Raw genomic sequence first — 20,878 nt, 5'->3', positions numbered from 1 at the left:
CAATATTCAAAAGAGTTTCTCTAGACTCAGTGTATCATTTAACAATTTCCCACCGTGATGAATTCAATGTTAGTGCATTTGGCAGCGGAAGGACAGTTTCTGGGAATGAGTGTATGAGTAAAGGGCCTCTGAAAAACACTCTTATCTCAGTCACAAAAATAGCTGACCACATCTATGATCACATCTTAAACCATTAGTCAATTTAAAGTTCTCATATTTGTTCATTTATTCACTTTATGACGTCAAATGTATGTCTTAATAGTAAATGCTTTATCTCAGTGGGAAATGTTTAGATTATGAATGTATGGCAAACAAATATGTTTTAGCTGACTGTCCTCAATGTCCTCAATTTGTAATGATAGAGATAGATGGATAGATAGATAGATAGACAACACACAACAATGTCTACTCTCACGTCAACACAAAATGCATGCATTATGGTGCTCTGCTCTCATGAATGTGTGTTGGAGAATAATATTTTGTAAGTTAAGTGGTAAATTATGTTTTTTTGCTCAAACAAAGCACTGGCTTCGCTTCTTAAAATTGAGGTTAAACCACTGGAGTCACATGGATTACTTTCATGATGTCTTTAATACCTTTCTGGGGTTTGAAAGTGGTAGTTGCGTAGCTGTCAATGGAGGGACAGAAAACTCTCAGTTTTCATTAAAAATACCTTCATTTGTGTTCTGAAGATGAACGAAAGTCTTATGGGTTTGGAACAACATGAGGGTGAGTAATGACAGCATTTTCATTTTGGGGAAATTAACCCTTTAATGTTTTTTTTCTTTTAAAAATCCCTCCATGTTTTTTATTTTTTATTTTTTTTTACAAAATTAAGATTGTGCTTAAATATACAGCTATAATATCATTCCGTAAACTCATAAACACATTTTTACAGCTTAAAACATTATTAACTGGTTTGTAGTTTTCAACATATTTTTACTGATGTTTCCATCAGTATGACAAGTATCTTTTGTTATCTTGGTGACAAATCAGCACAGTTTTTAACAACAACGTAGAACACATCACAGAAAACTGAACATTTACATTTACAAGGCATAAAAATAAATGTACAAGATGAAATGTAAGATTTTCAGTGTCAACACAAAACTCCCAGGTCAACATGACAAACTTATTGTTGAGCCTGGGATAAATAGATGTGATTACTAACTAATAGAGTGTTTTGTTCTTTTACAATACAGTTAAAAAGTTATAATATGCCTTTATGAGCATAATGCCTGGTTCAGATTACACGATTTTTTTTGTCTATTACGATAGTCACTGTGTCAGATTACGTGATTTTGACTCCTTGTCGTGGACAAGAAACATGTCAGACTACACGCTGCTTTCCGACCAGTCATCGCGTGCCATCTCACACACACGCACGCACGCACGCTCGCTCACTCGCGCACACACACACTCACTCTTGGCGCAACCCGTCGTGGAGGACCAAAAACAAAACAAAAACATGCTAGTCTTTTTATGGTGATGTCGTGAAGCATCGGTTGTCGCCCACTATGACACACTATACGAGATGAAATGATCAAATCTTGCGTCCCGACGCCCGTTGTCGTTTACGAATCCCCACGACACCCTACGTCAAATGGATCGTGCCAAAATCGGGCTAAAATTGTGTAATCTGAACCAGGCATAAGAGATCTTACCGACCCCAAACTTTTAAACAGTAGTTTATATAAAGCATTTAATGCATGACAGAACATTCATTTACACATTCAATTGAAACATCCTATGACTCACTGTCCACTCGTCAAAGCGCAATATCTCTGTTGTTCTGTCCTCCTCTCCAGCGGTTTCTCAGTTTACGCATCACCATGCGGATGGGCTCAGTGTACTGCTTGTTGGCCAGTCCCAGTATCAGCGGGATGACGGCCATGCTCCCGATTCCCGTACAGGACATGATGATGTACAGAGAGGAGCTTGACAAGCTCAAGCCGCTCTGCAGAGCCGTCACGGACATGAGTTGGTAGATTATATACGGCACCCAGCAGACCAAGAACGTGAGGGACACGGCGGCCACGCATTTGGCGTAACGCAGGTTAAGCTGCTGCTCGTGGTCCGTCGGATGCTGCTGCTGAAGACGGTCCACGGCCCGGTGGAGCTTGCAGATGTTCTGCAGCTGCTTGTGTGCGATCCACAACACCCGTCCCATCATGCCCGCGATGGACAGCATGGCCGGCAGAACCAGTCCGCACACTTCCAGGTAAATGAAGGCCTTGGGAAAAACCTGTTTGTAGGAGCAAACCTCATCCTCTTTGGAAGTGTTACCAACTGTGTTTGATCTCAGTAACGTCTCGTTTGGGTTGGAGCTCTTGTTGGCATTGGGTTCCACCCAATTATTCCAGCCAAAAGCAGGGAGGGATGCGTATAGCAACGGCGGGAGCCAAACTGTTAATAAGGCCAATGGGAAGCAGCGGTGAACCCAGAACTGGCTGTGGTGGAGCGGGCTGACGATACACAGGTATCGCTCGTAATGCACCATCACCAGATTGAAGAGGAACGACAAGAACAGAAAGTTGGGGAAGATGTACATCACCAAACAGTGCTTGAAGTCCAGATGCCGGTCGAATGCCATGCGGGGAATGAAAGGCAGGGTGATGCCCGTGCACAAGTCGGCCACCAGAAGACTCAAGAAGAAGTAGTTTGGGGTGTTGTGCAGCTGCCGGTTGCAGGTGATGCCTATGATAATGAAGAGGTTGGAGAAGATGATGATTGAGGAGAGTGGAACTGTCAGATAGAAGATCAGTTTCTCTTTCGAGTCGTCTGGACTCATGATGGAGAGCTGTTCCCCACTGGACTAAACCAGACTAAACCTTCTCCATCCACTGTGAGAGTCCTGAAAACATAAGCAAAATATAGTAAACAGGTCTTGCCTATTATATCTGTTCAATTGCTTGGAGACGTAACCATTCATCTTTGTTTTACTTCCCTTTTATACAAGACAGAATGAGAGTTAACATCTGACCCTCCTGAAATGAATTAAAGGAATAGGTCACACAAAAAATGAAAACTCTCATGATTAACTCGCCTCCATTTCATTTCAAATTTTTATTTATTTCTGTGGAACAGTGTTTTTTTTTTAAAGTCATTCCTGTACCATTTTTAAATCAATAGTCTGAATTAGTCTTTATTTTTATATTTTCATTTTAAAGTTTTAGTAATTGTGTTGTTTTTGTCATTTTTTACATTTATTTTTATATTTCAATAGTGATGTAGTACTCGAGTCTCGGTCTCGAGACCGATTTCTGCTTTCTCGGACTCGTCTCGGACTTGTTCCTTCAAAGACTCGGTCTTGACTCGGACTCGACCCTTCAAAGACTCGGTCTTGACTCGGACTCGCCGTAGGCGGTCTCGTCCCCATCACTAGTCCACTAGAATACATACCACTAGAAAATTTTAATTTGCTCTGCATGTCCTAACTATGATTAAAAAAGTCAGGGTGGGCTTAACATGTTGATGACAGAGCATCACTGTTGAAGCAGTTTAGAAAAATAGGCAGAAGATGATGCATGTGGTAGGGATTTTTTTAATGATAGTAAAAGCATAGTCCATATTAAGACGTTAAGACTGCTCCTCTAAACAATTCCCAATCTAGCTTAGTCTGTAGGCCTAACTGTTGGTTATTAACTGGGTGATATTAAATCATGAATATGAAAACTGACATGTTTTTATGGTCTTGGTCTCGACTCCTAAAGACTCGGTCTCGACTCGGACTTGCTTCCTCAAAGACTCGGTCTTGACTCGGACTCGACTGTATTTGAAAACCAACGGACTCGGTCTCGACCCTTCAAAGACTCGGTCTTGACTCGGACTCGGCATAGGCGGTCTCGTCCCCATCACTATATTTCAATTTAGTTTTTAGTAATTTTTGTTTTAGCTTTAGTAATTTTAATACAGTGTAGGGTTTTAATGTTCTTTATTACTTATGTTAACGTTTAATTTGTTCCAATTAACGTAAATGTTTTACAGTAGTTAACAATAACAACACTGCTGTAGAACACAAAAATACATTTTCCCACAACTCTTCCAATGTATGAGTGTGTGTATATGTGCATACATGTATTAGTCACTGATAGATCTTTCCCGCCAGTGAAGCTGTGACATTGCTGAAAGATTCTGCTAAAAAACAGCATATGGGTTAGGAACTATATATGGGTCAATAAAGAATTTTCATGCCTTTAACATCTGATCAGTTTGAATTCAGTATCTTTTTTAGTATTTGTCAAAACATCTAGTAAATCGGATGTGTCTTTCTCATGATGCACAGTTATCACTCAAAATGACTCTACTTCTAATGCTGGAGTTGACGCAGTAAAGACAGATAAAAACCACAACCAAAGCTGCATGACCCCAAAGTATTAGAGAGAACATGTTAACCTTTTTGTAGGTCATAAAAGCCAGTGCTGCACAATTGCATTCGGCTAATGTTTAAATATTCATATAGGTTCATGTTTCCATTTGTATTAAACAATGATGGCATGACCGCTATCAAATGTCCATCACTTGCACCAAGCAAACTTTCCTTCTCATTCAAGGTGTAAATGCACTGAAGTTCAGTGTTGCTTTCTGTTGAATTTGGTCTTTAATTTTACTTTTCCCTTGAAGATAATGATTCACTTTATATTTAAAAAGCCAATATTGCCCTATACATATAATTCCAAATTTTTATGTAATTTTTGAGAACCTGGTTACAAAAAACAAACGTTTCACCATTAAAAGCCATGTCCCAAGCACACAATTATAATGTTCTCATTATAATTTTATGTAGCTTATGACAGACTTGCGCTGCACATGTTGCACTTCACAGTATTTTCTTTTTTGAAGTGATCCCAATCATATTTCAAGCAATTCAAAACCATCATGGCGAACAGTGCGCATCTGTAGTGTCTTAGCTGAGGGAAATCATTTATTATTTATCAACTTTAATATATCAGCCACATTTTCTTATCGGCTGACAACGATAACATTAAAAAAGAACATATATCAGCCGGTACCGATATGGTGACCGATATATCGTGCATCCCTAGTCATTTTTAATGCTAAATTTTCTTTTGAAAAAACAAAACAAAACAATACAAGTAGAGAAATCAGACTTTTGTTTCCCAGTGCACTTGAAATGAGGCAGTGCAACTAAAAGAAACATGTCTGTCAAATACTCACCTTACAAATAATGTTAATCTTCATACATTAGACTCGCATAAGATGTTCCAGCCATGTGTGAATCAGTGATCCTGTGAGGTTCTCTCACATGTGAACTCTTCTGTGTTCCTCTCCTCTCACCAGCATTTGCGGACGGAGATCTGAGTTGTGTTCACAGCAGTCAGCAGGATGCTTCTTAAAGAGACAGTGACCTCATTCTGACTTCGGCCATGAAGCATCACAAGAGAGGTATTTCAACTCAGGAAGCAACAGTTTACACTCGATTTATGAGATGGATGTGGGAGGCATGGAAACATGCAATGCTGATATCTAATTGTATATTTCTATCATAAAAATAGTTTAATTACATTGAAGGGGTAGTTTGTGGAACTATAAACTAAAAAGAGTGTTGCACAACATTTGTACTTCTACTATGCAGTAGAATATACTCTAACATTTAAGTGTTTATAAAATTAAATTAATGGATTAGTTCACACAAAAAGGAAATATTTGTCATTTACTCATCCTTATTCATTCCAACCCTGTAATTTCTTTTTTCTTCTGTGAAACACAAAATGAGATGTTAGAAAAAATGTATGAGCTGGTCTTTTATAATTTACAATGAAAGTAGATGGTGATTTACACTACTGTTCAAAAGTTTTAGAAAGATGTCTCTTATGCTCACTAAGGCTGTATTTGTTTGATCAAAAATACAGTAAAAACACTAATATTGTGAAATATTATTACACTTTAAAATAAAGGAATAAATGTAATTTATTCCTGTGATCAAAGCTGAATTTTCAGCATAATTACCCCAGTCTTCAGTGTCACATGATCCTGCAGAAATAATTCTAATATGATGATTTGCTGCTCAAGAAACTAATTGAAGACTTCAGATGCAAAAGCCTCTAAGTGCCATCTGATATTTTCTTCTAGAATGATTATTTTTATCAAGCTTGTATGTTTATGTTCAGTTATTTCACTTTAATGGCAATGAAAATGACCTATTAATTGTCATTAAAGTGAAATTACTGAACCTAAATATACAAGCTTGATAAAAATGCTAATTTTAGAAGAAAATTTCAGATGGCACTTAGAGGCTTTTGCATCTGAAGTCTTCAATTATTAACTATACTTATAAACTTTTATTATAAACTATAATAATTATTATTATTATCAATGTTGAAAACTGATTTTTGTGGAAACTGTATATTTTAGTACAAATACATTTTTTCCCCAGGATTCTCTGATGAAAAGAACAAGTTTATTTTAAATTGAACTCTTTTGCAACATTATAAATGTCTTTACTGTCACATTTGATTAATTTAATGCATCCTTTCTGAATAAAAGTAATAATTTCTTAAAAAAAAAAAAAAAATCTTACCGACCTCAAATGTTTGAACTGTAGTGTATACTTCCAAAAGGGACAAAAGTAGCCGTGCACTATATTTCAAGTCTTCTGATGCTGTATGTTATGAAAAATTAGATTATTGTTTACTTGTTCTGTGACATGCAAAATGGCAATTGCTTTAAGTGACTTCAAACCTTTCAGATTAAATTTAACAAAACAACATTAGGCTGAGAAAAAGATGACAACATTTTAAATGCTTGAGATACTTTAGATACATCCAAATATTCTTTACTTAATGTACATAGTCTACAAGGTCTCTACTGTACTCTAACAGCAGTAATGCATGAGAACAACATTCAGTTTGCTGAGAAAAAGCAGGCGGGCGGCAGTCAGGCTTGCTTTGCCTGGTGCCACAGCAAACACATCTATCAGCCTCTGTGTCATTTTCCAAAGGTTCCCCTCGGATGGCCTCATCCCTGAGATACGCAGCGTCACAAGAGCAGAAACACACAAACACATACAGACCTAGGAAAAACACATAAAAAGAAAGGCCTGTGTTACGTAATTAAATACGCATTGTGGGATGAGGGACAGGAAATGGACACTTGGACATTCTGTGGCTGTTTTCCTGAGTGGTCAAAAGTGAAACAGTTATGGATGGAAGATATCGCTCATCTGATGCCAGAGTTGTCCAGACACCTGGACAGAAAGAGTTATGGCCACATAACAAACGGTTTCCAAACTTGCATGATTGTTGGAAGTATATTTTTGGCCATGTGAGAACGTGTAAAGCTCTTAAAGGGATAGTTCACCCAAAAATTTAAATATTGTTTTCATTTCTGTCTGCTGTGAAACACAAAAGAATATAGTTTGGAACGACATGATGGTTAGGAAGTGAAACTATTCTTTTGAAAGGTTATTTGTTAATAGATATTTTTAAATCAAATGGTGCTCGTCTGTGGCAAACTTATATTATACTCACAATTTAGAATACTATGATTAAAAAATTAAATGATGCATTCTATGGAGCCCCTAAAGGGACATGGTGATGGAAAAAAAAACATGAGTTTTTGAATAGTGAATAACAAAAATTGAATAGCGTACTCTTGCAGTTATACAGTTGGGTAATTATATTGTATATAATTTGCGGGTATCAGGGAGAAGATATCAATATGCGTGGGTATTAAAATCACTTTTGAATGCACGCTCGCTTTTTACTTTCCCTTTCCAGCTCACGATCACGCATACTTTGTGTAGGGAGTGGTGGTACTGACCACACACTTTACAAGATAAGATATTTGTCAATGACAATCAGGATCTGTTGCACACCAAAGACTGCACACCGACAGTCATCTCTACTTACTGGCTTCACGTGAGAAGTGAAATCTGATGTACTGTAATGTAACCGACTACCATAGCAAGCATAATCATTTTACTTTAAGGTAGAATGCGTTATTAATTTTCCATACCTTTCCGAATTCAGATGATGTGTTTACTGGCACGAGGGCGGGACAACCTGTCACTCACACGAGATCGACCAATTGCAAACCACAACCATCCAGTCGATTCCTGATGGACAAAATCAAGTCCCGTCCTACCTTTTTATTCCTGTTTGAGAAGCCATTTCACTTGGATACACGTAACAATAGGGATGAAAACACTATTGCAACTTCCATTTCATGCTTACTTTCATATTTTTGTGGAAACTGACACATTTTTTTAATGATTCTTTGATAAATAGAAATTTCACAAAAACAGTATTTATTTGAAAGTAGTTAGAAATAGTTGACATGTATTAAAGAAAATCATTTTTAAACAATTTTAAAGATAAAAAATATTATATTGCATAGCAAAATAGTGAAAAGTGGATATTTGTTGAAATATCAGCATTAAATTATCAGAGAAGCACCTTTCAGCTTCATGACCTTATAATGCCAAATTAAACTGTAAGAATTCACCTGAAGACAAATATATATCTCAGAATTTGTTGATTTAGATGGATGATATGGTGGAAATAGATTTTTTCAAATTTATGAAACATGTTTTAGTTGCGGTCTAAGTTAAAAGAGACATTTCCAAGTCTGTACATTCTGGCTCTATATTCCATCCTCCATGCAAGCAAAATGTGCAAAATTACAGTTCTCACAAAAATGTAAGATAATTTAAAACAGTAATAGCACATCTCTTCTCACTAAGCTGCACAAATTGAGGTATCATTCATATATGTTGCTGCATTCAAAGTTTAATATTTAGAGTTAGGAGTTTTTAATAGCTGAATGCTAGAGTAACACCAGTCAATATAAAATGATATAAAATATAAAGTAATATTTATATTTCATTATAAAAATGGCTTCTATCTAGTACAAATAACCTAGAAAGTGTGAAACGATCAAGATGTCACCTGTCATGTTGAACAACACAGAGTTACCGTGTGTGTTTGGCCTCAGAAACGCGAGGAGCACAAAGGTTGATGATCTCATCTCATAAAGCCTATTTTTCTTCACAGTAGCTTTTTTTAGTGGACCTCTGTAGTAAATATACGCCCAGGAGCTATAAAATGAGAAAAATGTTTACCCAAAAATTTTATACATGCCAAATGCCTCAGTGACAAGCATTAAGAGCTTGTAGGGTAAAGGCCAAGCACTTCACGACAGCCAAATGACTTTACCATGGCTTTTTGCAGTAGGATAAACCCGTTTGACAAACACAAAACTAAGTAATTACTATAAAAAACCCATCATACAAAATATCCACGAGTGTAGAAACAATATATCCTATACCGTTGTCTTTAAATCACATGTTTGCAGTGTGCACACAGTATGCTTCAATTATTTGTTTACAAGATACTACACTGTATGTCTGTTTGTAGTGGGTTGCACTTCCTTGTATTGTATGTGGATGTGTATTGCGTGTGTAGATGGTTGTTGACTGGAGGTCATACAAGTTACAGAATTAACCCCCATTTTCTGATTTTAATATCACATCTGTGATGCAAGCGATGATATTATCTTCAAACCTTTTTATGCTAGAGATTTTTACTTTAAAGTGCATTGATCTCATTAGTGAAAATATGTGTATTTAGTTTCTAACAGTGGTTGGTTATTTAATAGACTTTATACCCAAAGCATCTGAAACATCTTCAATACACATTTACTCAAAGGCAGTTTTTGATTGAAGGAACTGATTTTGATGAGTGTACAGCATCATCTGGTGGATAGATTGAGTTCAGCACCATCTAGAGCTGTGGTTCAAAACCACAAAACTGGTTTAACTGTCCACCTTTTTCCCAACGAGATTATGGGAGGCACTTCCGGCTTGGGGAAGTTCCGCTCAAAAAGACTGATAAACAAACAAACAAAACATTTCAAATCATAAGGTTGTGCTATGAATAATCCTTATCAGTCAGTTTAACTCAATGAGCTGTAAAATTTCCCTCATGTTCTATTTTCAGATGTCAGGAAAATAACGTTAACACTTGGTATTTAATGTGACAAAATATCTATGGCAAGAGCTCGTTTCAGTTCTTTTCCTCCTGATTCTTTTCCCTTTTTCCTTTGTATTCTAAATGATTTGTTGAATTTAATAAAAAAATTTATCGTAAGTGGTTGCACACAATTGATTTTAGCTACATTTAAACAAATTCATGAAGTTGAACTAAAATTAAGTTCAACTTAATGCATTTGTTTAAATGTAGCTAAAATCAATTGTGTGCAACCACTTACGATAAATTTTTTATTAAATTCAACGAATAATTTTTTTCATTGTGTAACAGTAGAAATAACCTACTGCACATTTGTGCTCTGCTCTTCCGATTTAATTTACGATATATATCCCATAAATAATCACTGCAATGCAATAATAATTTTCTACCCAAATCATCACGTCTCCTTTCCAGGTTTGTTTTCACATGGATGCTTTAAAATGTAATTGCCCCCCTCTTTTCTCTTCTCATAGCAGTGTTTACTGGAATGTTTCTAAAGCAGGTAAATGCAATACTTATTGTCTGTCAAAATGATCATTTTGAAATATTATCACTCAACTTTCCAGTTAATGAACATTTTTGATTAAGGCAACTTACAATACAGACATACAGTATTATTGCTATTTTCCCCACATTTTAGAAAAGTAAAATCAAAGCTTTCTTAGCCTATATTTAAACTTCTTCTAATTCGCCTGTCTGGATATGATTGCATCTGCCTCTGCTCTTAAATTACATTTGTCTAACGAATTTCAAGGATTTAAGCATAAGCCTTAAGGCCAAAAGGTCTTGAGGATTATGAGAAACAAATTCAATCAAACTTTTGACTACTGTATCTCTTCTAAAGGATAATATTTGAGATAATTAATGTATGTCATACAGTTTATATCTGTTTTGATATATTTATGACAAAATCAGTGTTGCTTTGTAGTTTATAACAGGTGTAAAAGACACAGATGATGATGATGATGAATTCTGATGTAATCAGGTTTTATATTTGTTCTAATGGTGAACAGGTAATTTCAGCAACACAAGTCAGTAAGACATTATTTATCAATGAACAGCATATTTAAAGTCACTCGTGCAAAAGTGAGCTTTTAAACACCACACATTTCAAATCCATGCATATAACCATCCCAAATGTGTTCAGTGAAGTTCAGGTTTGAAATTTGTACAGGCCAGTCCAATAAATTATATCTACATGTGCACTTTGTGTGATTTTCATGCCTGATTTTTCTGCATCTGTTTGTAAGGAGTGAAACTTAAATAAGCAAATTAGAAGGTGAAGTCTTCATCCTTTTGACGAACCATTCTTTCAGCCGTTTGCACCGTAACACAATGTAGAATTAAAGAAGCTGTCAAAACCATTCACATACATAAAATAACACACACAATCACTGGATTTTTAACCTTATTCCCAATTTTATTGTTTTTTTTTTGGTACAATATTTCACAATATTACTTTTTAGGCGCTATTTTTGATCAAACAAATGCAGCCTTGGTGAACATAAGAATATAAGAAAGAAGAACATAATATGAATAAATAAATAAACCCCAAACCAGAAACCTTTAAATGATAGTGTATGCTACTTTGCAATCAATTTAATCTTAATCATAAAGCTATAAGTCTGAAACAAGAAACTAGTACAAAAGGTCATCAGAATACTCTGAATTACTCTGGTCATTTGCTTGAGCCTCAGCAGGATGTTTTCTTGAACAAGGCTTGAACAGCTTGTAGGGAGTTCATTGTTGCAGAAATTCACTGAGGCAACAGTTAATGTAATCCTACAGAAAGAAAGAAAAATGAACAGAAACCAATTTAGAAAAAAATACAACATTCATGGATATTGTGAATATATATGTGATCATATCCTGTTATATTTAAATAATGAAAATTATAACTTAAGTTCTTATTGGTTAAAGTTTTGGAATTGTTAATACCGTGTTCCCAAACTGGCAGGGGCAGGGGCAGGGTCCAACAGGATTTTCTTCAAGATATTTAGATTGTCTAGTCTCTGTTATGTGTTTGAATGTTGTTGTAGTAAAGTCAGCCTGTGAATATATAAAGACAAATACACACATTTGTCATGTTTACTTTGTGGCTGTAATGAGATCAGAATGTTAACCTACAAATACAATTTGCAGTTTAAAGTTAACTGGCAGAAAACACTTACCTTGCTAAGGTCCTTCAACCAAGCACTTGAGAATTTATCAGAGAGGAAGATGTCCATCTTATCATTGAAATCAGAGGGACAGAGTGGGACATCTTTATGACATGAAGCCAACGCCCAGACTGGGTGACAGATTCAGAACAGATCAGTTCACATTTTTGGGGGAAAATACTGTAGATTATGGACAAACAACTTTTGAAATAAAAACCAGTGTGAATAAGGCAGGACCATTAGTTGTGGTTTTCATATAGCATCTTACCGTTTATATCATCGGGAAGATCTTTGAACATCCTTGCAGAGTAACTACACTCCATGAATATCACCATCTGCAGCACATATACATGAGGAAATAGTAAGATATTTACAGCCCACTCATTCTCTTTACTTAAGCAGTTTTATATCACTACAGTTGTTGTTGCCCCTTTCAAAAGCTTGCAGTATCAGTTGTGAAAGGAGTAGGCCTACTAATGTGACTGTAGGGTAAGATGGACCTGCTAGAAATAGAATGATGCACAAAAAACATTCATTTTTCATCATTATCAATGTTGAAAACCGTTGTGTACAATTTTTTTATTTCTTTTTAGGTTTCTTTAATGAATAGAAAGTTCAAAATAACAGCATTTATCTTAAATAGAATTTTTTGTAACATTATAAATGTCTTTACTGTAACTTTTGATCAATTTAATTCATCCTTAATGAATAAAAGTATTGCTTTCTTTTATTCCTTTCTTTTATTCCTCCGGTAGTGTTTAATGTTACAAAAGCTTTCTATTTCAGAGAAATGCTGTTCTTTTAAATTTTCTATTTATCAAAGAATCCTGAAATAAAAATGTAAAAAACTATTTTCAACATTGATGATGCAAAATGTTTCTTGAGCATTAAATCATATTAGAATGATTTCTGAAGGATAATACTATAATACGTAAAAATCATGTGAACATTACTGAATACATACCTTTGAAAATTTGTTTTCAGCATGCATGCTCTGGAGCGTTTCATTGAGGGCATCAGGAGAAAGCTGTCATAAAACATACTGAATTAATAGTCATGCAAAATCTTGAATTGTTAGTTTTATTCCCTGTAGTTACATGGTAAATTCCCACTGGGTAAATAGTCATTTTTAAGATGATCGCTTGTAACCATTAAAAGCAAATAAATAAATAATAATAAATGTAAAAAATAAAACAAAATTTTTGTATGTTTTGTATATCGTACGTATATCCATAGTTACACTTATAAATGAGTGATGCAAATTTTCGGTTTCTGCTATAGATTAGTATTATTAATATCTTTTTTCCTGCCCATTTATTGTTTTACTGCAAATTTTTGGGTTGGCAGAATGTCTTTCCATTAGGAATCCGTGCGATTGGGAGTTTTGCATGAGGGTGAAAATGTTCCCCATAGATTTTGCTCATATTCAAGTTTGTAGACAGAAAACTGCTTGGTTTAAAAGTGAATTATTTGAGAGCTGTGAGCTTCACACTCTTGAGAGTAGAGAATTGGCATTTTTATATCATAATATTTTGGCTCATCATTATAAATGTACCATATATCATGTCTATTCTGATAATCTCTTGAATCTTTTTATACTTACTGTTTTCTCAAGAAACTGAAACGGGCCTTCTTGAAATGTTTCGTCTTCTTTTCCCAGACCGGACATGTAGACGTATATGTTGTCATTGGGTCCACTGCATTAAATGAAAATAATAATGTATACTTCATTTTAGCTGCAAATTCACATTAGCAGCAAGCAGCAATTACAGGGCCAATCACTGAAGCGGCAGATCTGTTACAGTTATTTCATTGTACAGAGCATCCCTGGTGATAATTGTAGGCAAAGTTGTTTCCAAAATCCACATGTAGAAATATTTATAACGTGAAACAATTGCTTTTTGACCAGTAGGTGGTGCGGTCACCTAATTCATAGAAAAATGTGTATTTCGACGAAAATATTGGCTGCGTCCGAAATCGCATACTCTCCTACTTAGGTAGGTACTTTTGAATAAATGAATACTTTTCAACTGCTAAAAAAGTAGGTTCTATATAGTATGAATGACTTTTTTAGTGGTCGTGAAATAATTACTTATTCAAAATAAGTACCTATTCAAGTATGCAATTCCGGACGAAGCTAGAATCTCGCCGGAAGAAATAGGTAATCTGAGTACTTTTTGCCAACTCCTTTATGAGTTCTGTGAAATTTGGACATACTTCTTTTGTCACATACTGCTTTTTGCCTCTTTAGTACTGGCCATCTGTCCAGGGTGCATTCCCCTGACTCTGGCCTAGGAAACTGGGAAAGGCTCCAGCCCTATGACTTAAGGTCGTATAAGGAACACACACACACACACACACACACACACACACACACACACACACACACACACACACACACACACACACACACATACATATATATATCGGGAAGTATGTGATTTCAGATTCAAAGCTACATCTCTAAGCACCTGTGCTGCTTCCTCACATTCAGTGATTGGCCCTTAATTAACTGCTCAAAAGTGATGATATATTAATAATAAAACATTACATGACATTGATATCATTGAAAGGTTGAAAGATTTCTTATTTACTGACAAACAAACCTTTCTATTACTTTTTTGTTTGTGTAAATCTTATCCCCTCGAAGAGCAGCCAGGAAGTTCTCTGGGGTCACATCCTATAAGATCATAATTGTCATAATTAATCATTATTGTTGAAAGTTATAATTGTGCACAGATATAGAATAAAAACTAACTAAATACTAAATAAAACTAAACGTGTTACCATGTCAAAACAAAACAAATATTACCTCTCCATTGTAGTCCTTTGGAACATTTAAGTACACGTTTGAATCATCAACTACACTGACAATTTCTCCATTAGGGTCGCTACATGGGTTTCTGCAGGCAGTGAAGAAGGAAAGTGTTAAATACAATCAGCTCCAACAATCTTATCCACAGTTTTCTGTGATGACGTGTTTCTAGAATTATTAAATCTTGCAGAGTTTGCTATAAATGCTGTTATGAGGGTGTTTGTAATGAACGTCTGAGGAAATGACGGTCGATTTGACATCTTTCAATCTTGTCTTCCGTAATCAATCTCTCTATTTTCTTCCTCTTTTGGAAAGTCAGTATGTTAATCATGCATTTTTGATCTTTTTCCCCTTTTGCTATTGTGGCGAATTCAGAAAATAATGTAATGTATTCCAGTCGTCCCTCTGTGACAACCCTGTTTTGCTTTTGAAAACCCCAGAAATGCGGCTCGGTTACACTGTTCCCGCTCTACTAATTAGCAGTAAGTTTAGCACAGGTGATTGAGATCAACTAAACACATGATACTCAAAAGCTTTGGCAAATTACTCACTTTGAATTTTTAGCGATGTCATCATACATCATCACCACAATCTGCTCATCAGGAATTCCATGTTTCTTAATGATCTGATATAAACCGCACACATTGGCCTGAAACGCAAATGATAAAGATGATTTCAGTTACTGTCATCATTTATAAACTGAGGCACATCACACCTTGGGGAATTTATGAGCAATGTGTCTTAAAAAAACAAACAAAAAAACAAACAAAATAAACACAAACCTGGTGTCTGTAATTTGCCCAGTCCTTTGAGCCGGCGACAAGGAGAATCCATTTTTTTCCAGACATTTCAAAAGCCTTTTCCAAACAAAGTCTATTGGAATCTAAAATAATAATTGTAATAGCAATTTAAAACTAAATGAACATTGTTCTAATGCTTTTAATTGGCTAAAATTTTTTAATGGCTCATACATTTATTATGCGTTTTAAGAAACACAGAAAAGAACACAAGTAATGATATGTTATAAAGTTTAGGACAATATAACAGGAGTTCAGGTTTTAAACTAAATGTTGCTTTCTATTGATGAAGTGCTGAATGTCAATCACTCGTCATGATGTTAAAAATACTGCTCAAAAATGTTTCTATTTTACCCAATTATCTACATAATTAAATACAGTTGCTTTAAGTGTTTAGTGATTTAGATTATGTATGTAGATGATTGGATCATATGCCATCATACCTGTGTTGAGTATCAGGTGTTCCTGTGTGCCTGTCCTGTTGATCTCTGGTGGTTTTAGTCAGATAGCCTCTGTCTTTATATAGGCAGTTTATCCCTTTCATTTGAGACTCATGGGCGGAGAGTTTGTGCCGGTGGGAGTGTGTATTTCATATTTTGCAATACTTTTCTTATTCACTTTAATTGATGGCAGTTGGTGACTTTGTGAATCATCTGAAACCAAGTTTTGAATTGGAATTAAATTGATTTGGTTTTAAACTTTTGAGGTGGGACACTTGTTACAGTAACAGTTACATACAAGTAATCAAATTGGAAATATGAAGCTCTTCCACAGGTTTTCTCTTTTTTTTTAAATGATTGAATTATTATTATTATTTATTAAATGTCATTTGCGCGAAATCAGACCAAAAACAAAATACGTTTCAACATGTAAACCACAAAATGTACAAAATATATCAATTTCACAATGAAATCTGTTTAGAAGATAGTAATTGCAATAGTAATATTTTTAAATGAGTTTAAACAAAATTTGTTTTTTTAATTAAATATTTATGAATTAAATATTTATAAATAGTTAATGAAATATGAATATGATTAATGAAATACAACTCTGTCACAGGTGGAGCTCCAAGAGAGTCTGATAATTGGCATGCATGACAAAATATTACAGGTATTTAATTCTAACAACAAAAAAGGAGTATAAAAACAATAAGACAAAAAACACATAATAATAAAAAATAAAAAATGTAATCGATTAAATTCCAAGAAAGAAGCGTCTGTTTTTCAGAGAGAGGAAAAAATACATTTCATTTGCTTCTATTTTCATTAATTTTAATAAATTTTACCTTTATTCAACTGCTCTTTATAATATAAAAATCAAGCAATTCATTTAAAAGAAGTCCAGATAGAATATTTTCAAAATAACCAAAAGATTTTGTCTAAAAATGATAATATCAGTTTTTTTAATGTAACAAAATAATTACTACCAGGGTGAAAAAAAACTTTTCTTTTTGCAAAAGAAAAACAAATCTTACAAAATGAAAAACTTTTTTTTTTGCTGTACTCCAGTATTTTCTTTTGAAACATCTGTTTCATATACTGATTTTCTAAAGATTAAAAGATTAGACAAGACAATTCCTGTCGTTTAATCTTCAGTAATGAAGAAAAAAATCAGTAATGGCAACAACATGTTTCAAAAGAAAATACCAGTGTCACATGCAGCAGTGACGAATTAATTACTTTCTTCAGATATCACATTTTCTTCTGAAATGTAATTTCAACATATTTTTTGTTCTTTTTCTTTGTTCAACAGATTATGTGGAAATGGAATGCAATGTGGGAGTCAGAGGTGTGCGAACATGCAGGCAAGACAAAGATCACTTGAGCAACACACGTAACTGTATGCTATATGCATGCCACACATATAGAAATAATGTTTTTTTTTACACTGTACAAACTGTATATTCTATCCCCTAATCCTAACTGATGTATTTTATTAATGTGATCTACTAAGTATTTGTTTGTAATTCATATTGACAGCATTATGATATATATATTCTGCTGTTAACTTCTGCTGCTTGACTTCATGAAGTAAGGGATCATTATGGTATTAACATTTGCCACAGAAGAGGTGCAGGTTTTACAATCAATAGGAAGAGACAACTATAATTATTAAATATTTCTAAATACTAATATATATTTATAAATTATATAACTATTCCTCAGTCCATCCACAGATGGAAATTGGATAACTATTCTCTTACCTTGCAAGTAGTCTGTGCCAGCAGTTTATTTTGTAAACTATCTCTTGGAACAGCTGATTTGCAACAGATAATGTAGGCCAGAGTGTGCCACCATTATAAGTTTAAGGGGCATTTTGCAAATATTACTGGTCCTGCACAGGCCTAATGCATGAATATAAGATATATTCAAGATGATGCAACCATGGTGTTTCAATCAGAGATTAGTCTATTGTTAACAAACATTAAAATATCATCATCATTCAAAGCATTCAACAATATATTCAAAACAATATGTTAGAAAACAAACAAAATATAGTTAAATGTAATGGTAATTATGCAAATATGTATACATTTTACAAAATATTAATTAAAACAACAGTGAAATACTCTCTCCACCCAATGCAACGCAGTGTTTTTTATTGTGTCCATTTTCTCAGTGTGTGCAATCAGTACATATTTTCTGCATTAAAGTGTGTATTTATTTGTCTCTGTCTCGTGTCATGTGCAGTGAGTCTGTGTCTGTGTGCACTTCTTGGTGTGTGAGTGTCCTTTACCCACTTGTTTTCTGTCTTGGTGGAAAGACTGCTGTCTGTAGTCTCTGAAATGGTTTGATCTCCCCTTGTTTCTTTTTGCCATTGTCTGTTCTTTTTTTCATTTGAACCATTAGTCCTTCTAGAAGAAGCAGTCACTGGTGTTGTTCGAGTCTGTGCCACTCCATCAGTTACATCAATCCCATGGTGGGTCTCAGGGCTTTGAATAGTAACTGTCACAGCTTTCCTGTAGCTCAAACAGTAGAGTGTTGGCACTTGCAATGCCAAGGTCATGGATTTGTTTCCCAGGGAAAGCAAGAACTGATAAGAATGTAAATGTGTACTTTAAATGCAATGTAAGTGTCACAATGAGAGTTGTAGATCCAAATGCAAGTATAACCCTATTCGGACAGGTAACATGGAGAGGTGGGGTAAAATAATAATTACCAGAACTTCTCTGTGATTTTAGTCCCGTCCGAATGTGCCATCTCAGTAATCATTGTGGACAATCAGTAAAGATTACGGCGACTTTTACTTTCAGGGAAAAGGTCCGGAAAAATTACCTCAGGTAATACTAATCCCGTGCGAATAGACCCACTGTAAATATGTACGTAAATATTTTGTTTAAAAGTAGTTTTCTGCGTTTTTTTAAAGTATGGAGACACTTGAAAAAGCATTCAGTTGCGTTCAAGATGCTGGGACAAGTCTGGCAAAACTCAAGTGTTTTCCACACACCATTCAGATCAGAAAGAAGATCGAAAGAACTTGTTAGAGGCATGAAACATCTTTTAGCGTTAGGTAAGTGCACCCAAAGCAAATCCACCCTACAAGTTTCTCTTAAGTCTTGACTGGAAACAAAGTATTTAAAGGTGCTGTAAGCGATCTCACGCGTTTTTTAGGGCAAAACATTTTTTTTCACATACCGCAAACATCTCCTCACTATCCGCTAGCTGCCTGTCCCCTGAACACACTGTAAAAAAACACGGTATCTGCAGACACCACAGGCTCCACAAACTACAGCAAAAACAAACTGAGCAACAAACAGAGCGACCCACAGCACGAAACATAACAAACTGTTCCAGCCAATAACCGACAAGAATGATGTGGGGGTGGGGTTCGGTGGGTTAGTGCGCGGATGAGGAGGAGGGAGGGTCTAGCTAGCCTCCGTTTTGTTTGATAATAATTCAAACATCAACAAGAGGTTACGCCAACCGAGATCGCTTACAGCACCTTTAATTCTTGCAATATTTTTCAGATGATAGTATGCTGATGTAGTTATTGCTTTGACATGACTACTGAAACTAAGGTCTGACTCTAGTGTCACACCAAGATTGCTGACTTGATTTTTAGTTGTTTGACGCCGAGAGTCAAGGTATTCATTCACCTTGAGAATGTCATGTTTGTTTCCAAACGCAATGACTTCAGTTTTGTCTTTGTTTAACTGAAGAAAATTTTGTCACATCCAACTGTTGACTTCATCAATGCATTGGCACAGGGAGTCAATGGGGCTGTAGTCGTTAGGCGATAGGGCTAAGTAGAGCTGTGTGTCGTCTGCATAGCTGTGGTAAGCTATTTTGGTTCTTTCTTATTATTTGGCTCAGTGGGAGCATATACAGGTTGAACAGGAGTGGCGCAAGAATTGAGCCTTGAGGGACTCCGCATCTCATGGATGTCCACTCAGACTTATGGGGCCCTATCTTGCACCCAGCGCAATTGACTTTGTACACCGACGCATGTATCATTCCTATTTTGCACCCGATGCACAGCGGACTTTTCCCTCCACAGATGCACGTCGGTAAATTAGGGAATGAAGTTGCGCTCCCGGGGGCGGTTCAGCGAAAAGAGGCGGCGTGTTCTGGCGTAAACGTTCCCTGGTGCTATTTTGCAGTTCCAGAAAATAATTCTGCCACAGACCAGGAAAAACCTAGTCTAAGTCTAAGTCAGTGGCGCGTTTTCAGTGGTGCGTTCAGATGCTATTTTAAAGGGATACTCCACTTTAAAATGAAAATTCTGTCATCATATACTCACCCTCATGTTGTTTCAATCCTTTATGAATTTCTTTCTTCTGCTGAACAGAAAGGAAGATATTTAGAAGAATATCAGTAACCAGACAGTTTCTGGTCTCATTGACTTCCATAGTATATTTTTTTCCTACTATGGAAGTCAATGAGACCAGAAACTGTCTGGTTACTGACAGCATCAATAACAGCATCAAGTATGACAACACAAAATAAATACATATATCAACAATAAGAAATAGGGTCCAAATGTGATTTAAAATAAATAAGGTATGAATCAGGAGCTCCAAAGGAATAATCTTAAAAATGTATGCCAGCCTTTTAGAGAGGGTGATTTATCCCTAATACAAGACATCAAAATATTTTTCCTAACAAGTAAAAAAATCAT

At 35.4% G+C, this 20,878-nt stretch overlaps 3 protein-coding genes across 3 annotated transcripts in view; all 3 read right to left on the bottom strand.

Annotated features, from left to right (window-relative positions):
- Positions 1-437: 437 nt before the first annotated feature.
- Positions 438-5,335, bottom strand: gpbar1 (G protein-coupled bile acid receptor 1). The gene is made up of 2 exons (XM_084123225.1): positions 5,179-5,335; positions 438-2,854 (listed from the first exon to the last, which is right to left on the bottom strand). The coding sequence occupies exon 2, from the start codon at positions 2,789-2,791 to the stop codon at positions 1,769-1,771; it is 1,023 nt and encodes a 340-aa protein (XP_083979351.1). The 5' UTR covers positions 2,792-2,854; positions 5,179-5,335; the 3' UTR covers positions 438-1,768.
- A 6,050-nt stretch (positions 5,336-11,385) lies between these two features.
- Positions 11,386-20,878, bottom strand: part of LOC311088857 (legumain-like) — a 35,021-nt gene continuing 25,528 nt past the window's right edge. Inside the window, exons 6-11 of the mRNA XM_084123229.1 lie at positions 13,752-13,845; positions 13,113-13,175; positions 12,417-12,483; positions 12,161-12,279; positions 11,928-12,038; positions 11,386-11,771 (exon numbers count right to left, since the gene is read on the bottom strand). Coding sequence (XP_083979355.1) covers positions 11,730-11,771; positions 11,928-12,038; positions 12,161-12,279; positions 12,417-12,483; positions 13,113-13,175; positions 13,752-13,845 — 496 coding nt within the window. The 3' untranslated portion in view covers positions 11,386-11,729. The remainder of the gene's footprint in view (positions 11,772-11,927; positions 12,039-12,160; positions 12,280-12,416; positions 12,484-13,112; positions 13,176-13,751; positions 13,846-20,878) is intronic.
- LOC311088661 (legumain-like) lies at positions 14,739-16,238 on the bottom strand (the record flags this gene model as incomplete). Its single annotated transcript, XM_084122905.1, has 5 exons — positions 16,204-16,238; positions 15,746-15,846; positions 15,515-15,612; positions 14,961-15,051; positions 14,739-14,828 (listed from the first exon to the last, which is right to left on the bottom strand). Exons 2-5 carry the CDS (start codon positions 15,809-15,811, stop codon positions 14,739-14,741), a joined length of 345 nt encoding a protein of 114 aa, XP_083979031.1. The 5' UTR covers positions 15,812-15,846; positions 16,204-16,238.

This window comes from Abramis brama, assembly GCF_963993115.1.
Source record: "Abramis brama genome assembly, chromosome: 8".
NCBI lineage: Eukaryota > Metazoa > Chordata > Actinopteri > Cypriniformes > Leuciscidae > Abramis > Abramis brama.
This window is presented reverse-complemented; position numbering and strand designations above follow the sequence as displayed.

Excerpts from the sequence above, each read along its gene's own strand:
- gpbar1 (XM_084123225.1), bottom strand. The coding sequence starts at position 2,791 with ATGAGTCCAGACGACTCGAAAGAGAAACTGATCTTCTATCTGACAGTT.